Source organism: Pipra filicauda, unplaced genomic scaffold, assembly GCF_003945595.2.
Source record: "Pipra filicauda isolate LSUMZ 115617 unplaced genomic scaffold, ASM394559v2 scaffold213_size2393758_pilon, whole genome shotgun sequence".
Taxonomy (NCBI): domain Eukaryota; kingdom Metazoa; phylum Chordata; class Aves; order Passeriformes; family Pipridae; genus Pipra; species Pipra filicauda.
The window spans coordinates 2,277,430-2,289,499 of NW_024104325.1; the positions used below are offsets into that span (position 1 = coordinate 2,277,430).

The window sequence follows — 12,070 nt, forward strand, 5'->3', positions numbered from 1 at the left end:
TTTCTTTTTTTCCCCCATTTCTTTTCTTTCCCCCAGATTTCCGAATCACTGATCCAGAAACTGAACCAAAATCTGGTCCATTTTGAGTTGAAGCCAGGAGTTCGAATCCTTGTCCATGCTGCCCATTTAGCAGCGGGTTAGTATCCCTTTTCTGTGTATACATTTTCTGTCAGTCTGTAGCACAGCAAGCAATAGATTGATGGTAGGAGTGTTCTATTAACTGAATTTTAAACATTTCTTATTTTTATATCACAGTAACAGCACAGTGTGTCAGCAAACATTAAAATGCCTATTTTACCTCACCTTTTTATATCACACCGAAAAGATATAGTGACTTTTGCATTTAAAGCTAACCCTTTTGTTTTCTTATGTGAAAGAATTTAATGGCTTTGGCAGAAATGTGGTATAAGAAGCAGTAGAAATGTTTACTTTGTGGCTATCTCTGAAATATTCAACAGGTAAGCAGCACCATGGCATTTTCAGCCTGAGTCACACAGGGCAAAGGTTACCAGCTAGCCTTGGGTATGTACAGATATTCTAGAGTCAACAAACATTCAAAGCTACTAAACACAGTTCAGATGTTGTTCATCAGTCTGAAAGACTAGAATCAATATATATATGCACAAAAAAAAGATTAGGCCATTTGGACTTTAACTAATCCTCTCTCAAAATAAGTCATCTCCAAAGTCCTAACCTTTAATTATTGTCTTTGTCTATTCTGCATGCTAAAACCTATTTAACTATTACAAGAGATGAGACAAATTGATCTGTGCTTGGGATTGTTAGGAATTCATTTTCCCCAGGAGCTGCTGATAATTCTGATCAGTTGGTGTCACCTTCTTTTGCTAACTTGCAAACTAAAAGTTTTAGTTCATTTGTACTAACAAACTGCTCTCCAAAAATCTTTACGTTTCTGCCCAACCTGGTGTCAGTCCACATGCAGCCTTGTCTATAAAGTAAGGAAAAAGAGACTGTTATCAGAGAAGTAATCCTTGGCCTGAATTTTCAGCGATGACCAGAGATACAATACATACTTTCAGAAGATGCTCAGTGTCTGTCTCTTAAAAGAAATGTATCTGAAAGCATCTTAATGTGAGCTTCAAAAATGGAGTTACCTGCAATTGCTCATAATTTTTTCAATTTGTCTCTGGACATTTACTCTGCCAATGCACATGGCTGTTTTCTGTTTTGATCAATATTTATTAAAGTCAAGGTCAAATCCTGAATGAACATTTATGTATGACTACTCTGGCCTTGAATATCCTGTAGGTCTTTTTCAAAAAATTATAGCTAAAAAGAATCATATTAGATATTCCTGGAAAGGCTCATCTTTACCCCTTGCTACTGAAGGGACGCTCCTGATTTCATCTACAGGAAACAGAGAACACTTAAAATCACTTATCCAGCTCTGCCTTTATAGGAGGTGAATTTGGATCCAAGTTTTCTGCTGTTTGTAGGAGCCTCCTGCAGCTTCTTAGAGAGCAGTTCTGGACATTTCTGCATGAGGGAGTACCCAGGGTCCCCAGCTGCTCCATGTTCAGAGCTGACTAAAATCTGGGTAGCTCCAGTTCTGAAGCCATGTAATTAGCAGAGGTACTGCAGCACTTTTCTAGGCTGCTAAACCTTGTCTGCCACTCTGAATGAACCAAAAGGCAGGGTCTATCACTGTGACTTACTGCCATGCTAAAAACCAGTATGGCCTCCAGGTGTGTGCTGTTCTGTTTCTTGCTAGCTCAGGCTGAAGCAGAGGGTGTTTGGCTCAGACACAATCTTTGTGCTCACCAAAAATGCACATTTTTATTTGTATTTACACACACACCAGGAATGAGTACTTTTAGATCATAATATATTCAAACACACATTTGTTCTGTGAGGTACGCTTTGTTATGCTTCCCTTCTAAGCCACTGGTGATTGCTGTGACTGACCTCACAGAGTCCTATAAGAACACTACAGGATTTTGTCTCTTGCAGAAATAGGATTCAGTAAGAATGCAAAATGAGCTTAGATGGGCAAACTAGGTATTAAAAAACCCAGACAGCAGCCACTGTGAGGTCTTTGAGGGAATATGACTCCTTAACAAGCTGCAGAGGTCATGACTCTGTTCTCTGTCTAAGTAAAAGGCCCAATTTCATGACATCAAAACTTGGGAATACTTAAAATTGGATAAAAAGCCATGTGAGATTTACTTCTCTGCTGAAAGCTATTGTTTTTGTTGTCAGGGAATAAGAAGAATTGTCCTTTAAAAATCCAAGCTCTTAAAAAAAATTAAATAAAATAAAGCAGGGAAACCCGGAACACAAGACAGCCCCAGAAGCAGTCCCTATAAAACACAATCCAGGGGGATGCACAGGGTGCAGAGGTTCTGCTCTGGTCTGTGGTATCCCTTCTTTCCCAGCCTTTTTACTATGACTTTGTGCTGGACTCTGACAGCTACAGGCTGTAGTTGGCTGAAAACAAAGCTGAGCATGTGTTTTTCAAAGTATTCATGTATGTATATGTATTTCTGCATTAATGTTGCCATGCCTCAGTGCACATGTGTGTTCCTCCCTGTGTGTGGCTGGCCATGCACAGCAGCAATTTCTGCAGCAGAGAAGCTGCAGGGAACAAAAGTTCAGGTATCTAAACTAGCTTGATGTGGATATTCAACACCAGAACATGTAGAAATGAGTCTTTGTGAGTGTGTGTTGTATGTGGGCATGTACATTCCCTGGAGCACAGAAGAATGACAGGCATTGGCCTCAGCACATTTCATACTTCTTTGTTCAGCCCACACTGGAAGAAGGATCCATTTATGGTAATTATCGACAGCAGATTGCAATTCATTCGTCACATTCATTCCTTCTTCTATGAGCTAAAAAAAAAAACCGTCTCCAGCCCAACAGACAACAACCTTAACTCCAAGGCAGAGTAAAATATGCCAATATTCCTCACAAAACAGTTAAATAGCTGTTTATTACTGGGCTCTCAGTGCAGCATTATAGCAAGAACCTTGAGTGATGCTGAATCTGAATTTGTTGGAAAGCCACTTTGTTATCCCACAGAACTGCAGAGACCCACAAAATTACAGATGGAGAGGAGACAGACTGGAGATGTGTAAGGATGTGTAATAATAGTAACAAACGTGGATAGTGCCTTCCTAAATCTTCGTTCGCGAAGCCTAGCCGTGAATTTCATCCCAGTGCCTTGCCTTTCTGAGGATAGCCTGCTAGGTGTGGAAAGGAGAAGGTTTTTCACTTCTCTTTGTAAATTTTGGCTTTATCAATCTGGGTGCGAAACTGAAAAAATGTGCACGTGATGTGCGTGCATTAGTAAGTACTTGCTTGTATGTGTGTGTTTCCTTGTATGCATTTTTCCTCTGGTTTAGGATGGGTCTGTTCAGTGCACGTGAAGAGGTGAAAGAGGTAAAGTTGTGTTTGCCAGTGGTTCAAGTCAACTTTCACTGCCTTGCAGAGGAAGGCACTACCTATGCCATGTTCTGTGTGCAATGCAGAACAGTCAGTGAGGACAGTACCTTCTGTGTGTTAGCTCTTTGTAATGGCACAGCTACAGCTGCATGTCTGCAGGATGCTGTGTTAGTGTCTGTATGAACAACTGACACTTGCACCTAGGTGTGAAACTTCTTGGATACTTGGTACCTTTCTGTCTGTGTGTGTGTGTATGTATGAGTGTTGGAAACTCTGTTTAATACAATTCACTTTGTATTTCTGGGAAATCCACACTTCTGCATAGTTTGGATGGCCTTACTTTTCAAAGGGCTATGACCCAATGGTGAGCAAAACTCTGAGAAGTACAGAGAGACTCTTTGTCTGATTAGGATTGGTTTTGGTGTTTGGGGTTTTTTGTTTGTTTTTTTTTTCTTTTTTCTCTTGAATCTGTGCACTGTCTTGCATGGAAGACTTGTGCGAGAGAGGTCAGGGCACCAGGGAAAAGAGAGTAAAATGTGTTCAGATGAGTAGGAAAGGGATAAAGGAAGAAAACGAAAATGTCAGAGACATGACAAGAGCTTACCATGGACACTGAGGCAGTGTCTGTGAAGGCTACTGCCTTTCTGGTCAGGAAGTAGCAGGACTGAGCAGAAAACAATACATTAAGTGGACACTGTTCTTTAGTAAAACTGAGGAGCCAGTCACTCCTTATTCACTGTGCATTGGGAGCTACCCAGACTAGCTCTACACAAAATAGAGAGCCAGCTTGACAAGTTAGCTCGTGGGTAGCTCGAGGATCAGCCAGAAAATGCCTGATTTGGTACCCAAGTGACCTCATTTGCAACTACTTTAGATAATTGCAGTATGAGAGTATGTTTTGGGCATCCTCTCATAGGACAGAGAAGGCCTCTAAGGAGAAAGCTGTGGGACTTCATATCAAGGGGTATGTTTAGCACTACAAGTGATCTGAACCTGTGTTTCTTCCCAGGTGGATTAGGAATGGAGAGAAGGTCTGGAAACATGTGAACAGATGAGATCTGCTCCAAGTGCAATGAGAGGGGAGGATGAACTGTATTTCTGGAGGGAGCAGCTTTCACTTCAGGCTGGGGTGGCTCTAACCTTCTTCTCTCTTGCAGCTCCCCTAGTGGACCTCACTCCCAGTCACAGTGGTTCAGCTATGCTGATGCTCCTCTCTGTCGTTTTTGTGGGACTAGCCGTGTTTGTAATCTACAAGTTCAAAAGGTATGACCATCCTTGAACCATTTCCTTCTCACCATCGCTGCCTTTCACTGAGGTGTTTGGGCTTTGTTTTGCTGGGTTTTCTTTTTTGGAGTGAGTTGTTTCTTGGTTTGTAAAAGCTGATGCTACATCATCTGCCAGATACCACACAATGATGGTTTCTGTTAATGTTTTAGGAAGATTCCTGGCCTTAATATATATGCACAGATGCAGAATGAAAAAGATCAAGAGATGGTCAGTCCAGTCAGTCAGAGGGAAAGCATACCTAATGTCCCTCAAAGTGAGCTGATGAGCCATGAGCAACTAGTAGATGAGAAGTTGGAAGTCCACCCCATAGGTAAATAACTTGCAGCATCCTGCAGCTGGTCAGACTCTGACTTATAATTGGCTAACCTTTTTCTCAGCCTCCCCCCTTCCCGTATTCCTGCACAATCCTCCTCCCATCCTCTTCTGCTGCAACATTAGTTTTGCTACAGGAAACCTTGCTAACTCTTCCCTCTCCCTCACTGCCATGTGATGAAAGGGAGGGGAACAACTTTAGACTTTTTCTCTCTCCTAGTTGCTCTACGTAGATCCCCTCCCCTTCTCAAAAAATCCTACTGGCAATGTAATTTATTTTGCTGGGGCTGATATAGTTGCGGGGCTAAGCCCCACATCCAGAAGGACTTCAGCCACCCTCACCTGGAACACGGAGGTGAGCAGGTGATTTGGTAAGTCATATCTAAAAGCTAAATGTCTATTGATGTTTTGACTGCTGCCAGACCTTGTTGCCAGCAGCGATGCTAGTCTGGCTGATTCACAGATAAATTGAGCAAAACCTGGGATCTCAGCATTGGACACCTGGGTTTGCCCTCAGGCTGATTTCTCCCAAGACCTCTGTGGTTGAGTATTTCCAAAAGCAGGACCTAAAGTGAACAGACTTGGAGAGGGCATTCTAGGATCAGTCACGCATTTGCTCATATGTTTTCTGTTATCCTGACTACAGTAGAAGTGTTGGGATGGAGCAGGGAGGTTTCAGACGTGTTCTGCTAAAGCCAGTGTTGCTTGGGCATTGCTCAGCTTCACTATCATGATGTGATAGTTCTGCAGGCCCAGCCCAGAGGTACAGTGCAGGACCCCTGCGAATAAGGACATGGAGCTATTTTAGAGGAATTAAAGGGAAAAGGCTGCCCATAGATGTTGTGGAGTCTCCTTCTCTGGAGATATTAAAAACTCTCCTGGCCACGATCCTGTGCAACCTGCTTTGGGTGAACTTGTTTTAGCACAGGGGTTAGACTAGATGTTTTCCAGAGGTCTATTCCAACCCCAACCATTCTGTGATTCTGTGACTTAGACAGAAGTGAAGCATAGTTGTAACTGAGATCCCTTATTTCCACAATTTCATCAGCTTAAATAAACCTTAGATCTCACCTGAGGATTCCCTAAAATGTATGGGAGTGTTTGCTAAAGTAGGTTTGGAGTCATATCTACTATAGAGAGGAGCAAGGAAAAGGGCAATTAAAGGAGGGAATTTGATATGCTAAGATTGTGGCCTGTGAAACAACCTGGGAGAAAAAAGAAGAAAGAGCCTTGATGAAACTGTGTCTAAGCTGGAAGCTCCACTGCAGTCAATGCTGATCTCTCCTCATCTGTTCACTAAGGAGATCTTGTAGCTATTAAAAGCTTTTAAGCAGCTATTCATCAGCAGACCTGGACATCCCTGCTTACCAGAACACAGGACAGAGTGAGGGACCAACCTTCCCATGTGGTATTCCCCATACAGAGCAACCCCAGGCCACAGTCCAGAACCCAAGGAAAGGAAATGCAACCAAGGTAGTCTGGACAGAGGACTTCCAAAAAGCTTGTGGATCACCAAGAGGTTTCAAGCCAAGACCCGGAGCGGTGGGTCCTAACTTTAAGTATTCTTTTTTACATTGGTTTGGTTTGGTTTGGTTTTTTTTCCCCAGAAACCTCCAAGGCAAAATTGATGCTAAGGGAGAAACACCCAATTTCAAGTCAGGAACTCTCTTTCTACAGGCAGATGGGCTTTGACCTTTGAGCTTCCCCTTTCTGAAAAAATGTGATGGTGATGGTTCATGCTGTTCCAGGAGCAGGGAGAGAGATGTTTTTATGCGTCATTCAGACTGAAGCAGCAAGTGTCAGTAACCTGCTAGCTCTGTTCAAGGTTCCTTCGAAACTGATTTTGCTGGTGTTGGAAGTTTAAACCCTTGAAGCCTCTAGATAAAGAGAAGTCAAAAGCCAACTTTAGGGGTAGGTTTTCAATTGGTGCAGCTATAGAATTTCTGACTTTCTACAATAGCCAGAGTTTTATGCGTTTCTCAGCTGTGCTACTGGACACTATTGAACCAGAAATTGGCTTTTTACAACTCTTGTTTTGCACCTGTAATTGCAGTAACGAGCACAAAAGTTAAATGTGTGGGATACAGAGACTCAATTATGTATCAAAAGGAATCCTAAGAATTCCTAAGAGCATTTTTCTATCCTGTCAGTAAGATGAATGAGAAAACTGAATCCCAGCTCATTGACAAAATGAAGACGTCTGGACCTAGGTATGAACAGAATAGAAAGTGCAAAGGCTCTTCACTCTCCTATACAACAACCTCATCTGTTTCTGGAAATCAGCAATTTCTTTTTTAATGAGTTTTCTTTCTTTTGGGAAAACAGAGCAGGACTGTAATTGGGTGTTTCTCTTTTGTATGCTTGTTCAGAAACCAGTTTTTTAGAATACCTTTGACTAACATTCAGGGATGCTTTCTTAGAGGAATCTGAATTAATGTCCTTGCATCATTTAATTTTTCTCTCCAAACTCTGGCAGCGTAAACCAACCCCCCACCATATTTCTATTTTCTGGATGTGAGCAAATGCAAAGCTTAAGGTTATTTATGAAGTCTCCAACACCTTATCATTGCAAATGAGTTACACATTTCCTCTGAGGACCTCAACCCCTCCTTCCCTCCACCCCTCTGCTCTGGCCTCTCCCTCTTCTGTTCAACATGGGTGAATCATCTTCATTAGCAAAAGAACAGGACATCACCCTCAGTGTTTTGAATGACAAGAAAACATTTCTGGGAAGAATGTGTCAGTCTGGAGCAGTTGAATCCCAAAGACCAGCAAGGTGATACCTTCAAGCATCTTCCTTGGCTAAATATGCTTGTTATTTACTGACTCTAATTTTGTTCTTTCTTTGCCACAGGAAGTATTTCCACAGCTGCTGAGTCCCAGAGCACAAAAGAAATCCCTACCTATGTAAATGGTTGAATTGAGGACACCAATATCTGTATCTAAAAAAGGAGGAGCGCTTACTGCATTTGGACTTTTTAATTCTTCAGATGACAAAGGGTTTTTAGCTTTAAGCCTGTGCATGTGGACATTATACTGAGATCATAGTGGAACTGCATTGTACAGGTGTTCAATTTTAGTGGGGGGTGGGGGGAGAGGAACTGGTACCACTATTCACTCCTGCGGCCCTTCCCCTCACCCTTTCACTCTCTTTTTTTCTGATCTGTCTCTAATTTGTAGAAAATTCATAATGATATAGGCCAAGAATATGCATGGGGGTCTCTTCTTTAGGGAGAGGGGTGGGCTGGGATGTGGGGGGAGAAGGACTAGGGAAGTGGGAGGGAGTGTTTAGGGTTCTTGGCTTTAGATTTAACTGCTCTTTTAGCACTTTGGGCTGCGGGCGGGTTAGCCACCCCAGCAGACTTTCCTTGGACACACAAAAAAATCACACTGGAGTTTAAAGGCGCTGAAAATATTCTTGGTCAGTCTGATTTATGTCTTTGTTTGGACTCTGCCCTTCATTCCTCTAGCTGCAGCTGCTGCCTGTGCCCTACAGCTGTGAGGAGGCTGAGTGTGGATGATCCCACCTGCGAGGCCAAGCTCTTTCTGACACAACTTTCTTAGCCTACTCACACCAAGGCATCCCACTGATAGCACCATGGGAAGATAACTTTGCCTCCTAACCTTGAACAGAACAAGCATGCATTGCAGGCAGGGAGGGAGGTCTGTCCATGCTGCAGTTGCAGGAGGTTATTGCCAGCAAGAACTTACACTGTACTTTGTACCAGCCTTACACCTTCAATTTTGGCTAAGACAGAGCCCTAGCAACACCCTCAGCTCCATGTAGTGCTAATGGCTGAATTTGTCTGAGGAAGTTCCAGATCTCTACATTTTTGGAGTCACCCAAAAAGCCTGTCAGTTTTTTGAAAGACACCTTGTCCATAGAATAGGGAGCAGGGAAAGGTCTATGCACAGTTTCCCGTGGCCATCTTAGCACCCCTAATTGCTGACAAGCTCCTGCCACTGTGGGCAGAAGAGAGAGAATTTGGCCTGAGACTGTTGCCATGCATTTTGAGCCTCAGCACCACAGGACCACTCTTACAAAAGATTTGATTTCTTACCAAGAACTTAAGCTTGTGTCTTACACTGCAGCTAGAAATGAGGCTGTAGGACATGTTCAGGTAGACTATGCAAGGGAACAGCAGGAAAGCAGGATTAGCATACCTCGAACAAGTCCTCCAAAGACACTGGGTATCTGGCTGAAGCCTAACCTGTGGTCATTACAACTGTTGATTTCCAACCCAACTCAGGTAAAACTAGCACCAGGATTTTGGTTTGAAGTGTAAATAGATAAAGACTGCAACCAGTGTACACTTGCTTAACTCTGTTAGGTGAAGGCAAATAGAGGCCAGTTCATATTTAGTGTGGCACAATTAGGAAGCACCTTGATTCCCGATATGGGTGGGTTTTGTTCAGTAGACATTGCACATGGCAACAGGAGAAAGCAGCATTGTCAGTGTGGCCCAGATTCCCAGGGCAGGGATTTAGTGGTGGTGGGTTTGAATTTCTCTGTCACAAACTGGGCACAAACCTAAATCAACCTGCTTGCTGGCAAATAAAAATGATACCAAGAACATTAGACCCCTAGTAGTTAAAAGATAATCACAGTATAGAGTCCTCTGCCTCTTTCTGTAGTTTCTCTGAAGACAAGTAGAAACACGGCAGTTTGTACAGCTTTGCTATTGTCTTTGCAACTACAGCTTTAAGAAAGATGGGAAAGTTTTGGCTGCAACTGTATAATAGTCCCCAATGAAGTCCAACATTAGCCAACTTATTTTTATAGTAAACCGATCAAAAAGTTTTCTTATAGTGTTGGAACTATTTCTAATTTTAAAATTACTTTTTTTGATGTACTTTTTCATCTTCTTTTTCCCTTTCGTTAAATACAATGTAGCGTAATGTATAATTGCTATTGTTTATTGCTTTTACAGTCATATTTATTAAACAGATTATGTCTCTAAATGAAGGCCCATGTTTTTGTTGCTCATTTTAGCTTTCTGTTTCTGACTGGGATCACTAACAGTATTAAAACAGTAGGAAGTTGATTACTTCAAAAAGAAAGGAGTGTTCAGTAGAAATAGGAGAGGGTGGTGGTAAGTGTCCTTCTGAAAATATAGTCCCTAGAATCAAGATGCCAATATGAAGGTAACTTTCTCAGCCCTTAAAGTGCTTTATAAAGTGAGGGTTGGGGATATAAAATATCTCCATTTTTTAGATGGGGAAGCTGTGAGATGCTGAGGTGCAATACTGTTTTTCTGGTTCCCAAACAAGCGATGGTAGAGCTCAGAGCAGTTCCCTGCCCTTGGTTATCCTTCTTAATACACAGTCTCTGTTATAGGTTCCTTTAAAATGTCTTTTTTTGATATACTCTTACCAGCACTTATGAAGGAAGGTCTGAATTAATAGCATTACTGATTAATTTACATGTGAATAAAATGGGGCTTAGGAAGTTTCTGTCAACTTGCCATATGGCAGTGGATACATGTTGCTGAGAAAAAAAAGAAAGAAAACAGAGCTTCTCTGCTTTACAAGTCAGGATGAAACCACCAGATCATTCTACCTCTTGTAACTAGATCTTGGTTCAGTTCTCCAGCTTTTTTTGTACCTCAGCGTAAGAATTTATATTGGCACAGACAAGTATCTGGGGCTCCAGTATCATCAACAACCAAGGCTGTGGTGTGATATATTACAGGGCCAGGAATAATAAGTTTGCTCATTGGAGGAGTGTGTACTTTTCACTCCGGGCAAATCCCAGTGTAATTACAATTACTAGCCTAGAATGTTCTAGTGGACACTGCAGCCTTCTCCATTCAGGCTGAAATGGCCATAGTGCAGGTGACTCAGTGGTGTGTGTATAGATGTAATCTGCTTTAATAAAGTGCCCACCTGAATTAGCAGGCATCTGTTCTGGCCATAAACAGTAAGTCTGGTTTTGGCAAGCATCTCTTTAAAGCATTTTCAGATCATTCTCTTCAGCTTGTTGTGTGTCCTGAGGCAGAGACTGGTTGTTATTTATGGTTGTTGTTTTCTGGTTTGTATAACAACACAACAATTAACTGCTAATGGATGAACACCGAGACAATAAACAAAGAATATACCAAATACTTATAAAATCCAATATGAATTTTTTCTGAGGATATTATCATACCTTGAGGGAACAAAAAAAGTTCATCACCCTTTGACAGAAAGAGCAGAGAGTTAAAATATAAATAAGCAGAGAGTTAAAAATTCAAATAAAGTATTTTCCTAACTTGATGTTGATTCTTTACCATCATCCTAAGTGCTGTAAAACAGACATACAGATGAACAGACATTGGCTTCAGAGAGACATATACTTCTGCACGTAATAGTACACTGGGGCTAAGATGCTGGATCGCTTTTCCTGAAAATCAGTAGTTGTTAGAGTTCAAATACCGGGCATCAAACAGTAGCTTGTTCTTAATATGTGGCTGTGTTTAATTGCCTAAACTTTTGATGGAAAACAAGACTCTTGAAGTACTTGCTGAAATACTTATGCAAATGAAGCAGGAATTTCCAGTGACCCTAAATGAACCCTGTCTTGGTCCTGTCAACTTCTGCTGAGAATTTCTGACAATTGCATTTAGTCTGGTTCCTAGAGCTGATAACAAGGGATTAGTATTTTATCTGTGTGCTGTCACCTCTCATTGAATGCATGAGAAGTTTCCTTGTCACATTATATCTCTAGGTACATTCAGTGTTTTAAACATTACCCCTGATTACAGAGCTCCTATGTTCTTGATGTTAAAAAAGAAAACTTTATTTTTCTTCAGTTAATGAGATGCTATCCCTGCATTTCTCCATGAAACAGAATCATAAAGCATGTGAATAAATAATACTTGAGCTAAAACAGATCTTTTTACTTTAGTGTTGATACAATCCTAGCCATAATACCCAGAAGAAAAAACTGAAGTCAAATTATTTTCTAATTTCTAAGATCAAAGTGCTATCATCTACCAAGTCATTATGCTAAGAGATATATTTGATCTGCAGTTTTAACTTTAGCTTTTTCTTTTCCCTTTTTTCTTACTGGGGAATATGGCTGTCT

At 41.4% G+C, this 12,070-nt stretch overlaps 1 protein-coding gene across 3 annotated transcripts in view; it reads left to right on the forward strand.

The window, feature by feature from the left end:
* The window catches only part of SORCS1 (sortilin related VPS10 domain containing receptor 1), a 268,559-nt gene extending 258,589 nt beyond the window's left edge, over positions 1-9,970 (forward strand). Inside the window, exons 24-28 of one of the 3 annotated variants that reach the window (XM_027735281.2) lie at positions 37-136; positions 4,563-4,668; positions 4,842-5,002; positions 6,428-6,546; positions 7,859-9,970. In XM_027735281.2, coding sequence (XP_027591082.1) covers positions 37-136; positions 4,563-4,668; positions 4,842-5,002; positions 6,428-6,546; positions 7,859-7,915 — 543 coding nt within the window. In that variant the 3' untranslated portion in view covers positions 7,916-9,970. The remainder of the gene's footprint in view (positions 1-36; positions 137-4,562; positions 4,669-4,841; positions 5,003-6,427; positions 6,547-7,858) is intronic. The other 2 variants (XM_039381133.1, XM_027735283.2) reach the window with 2 other exon arrangements.
* The last annotated feature ends 2,100 nt before the right edge of the window (positions 9,971-12,070 follow it).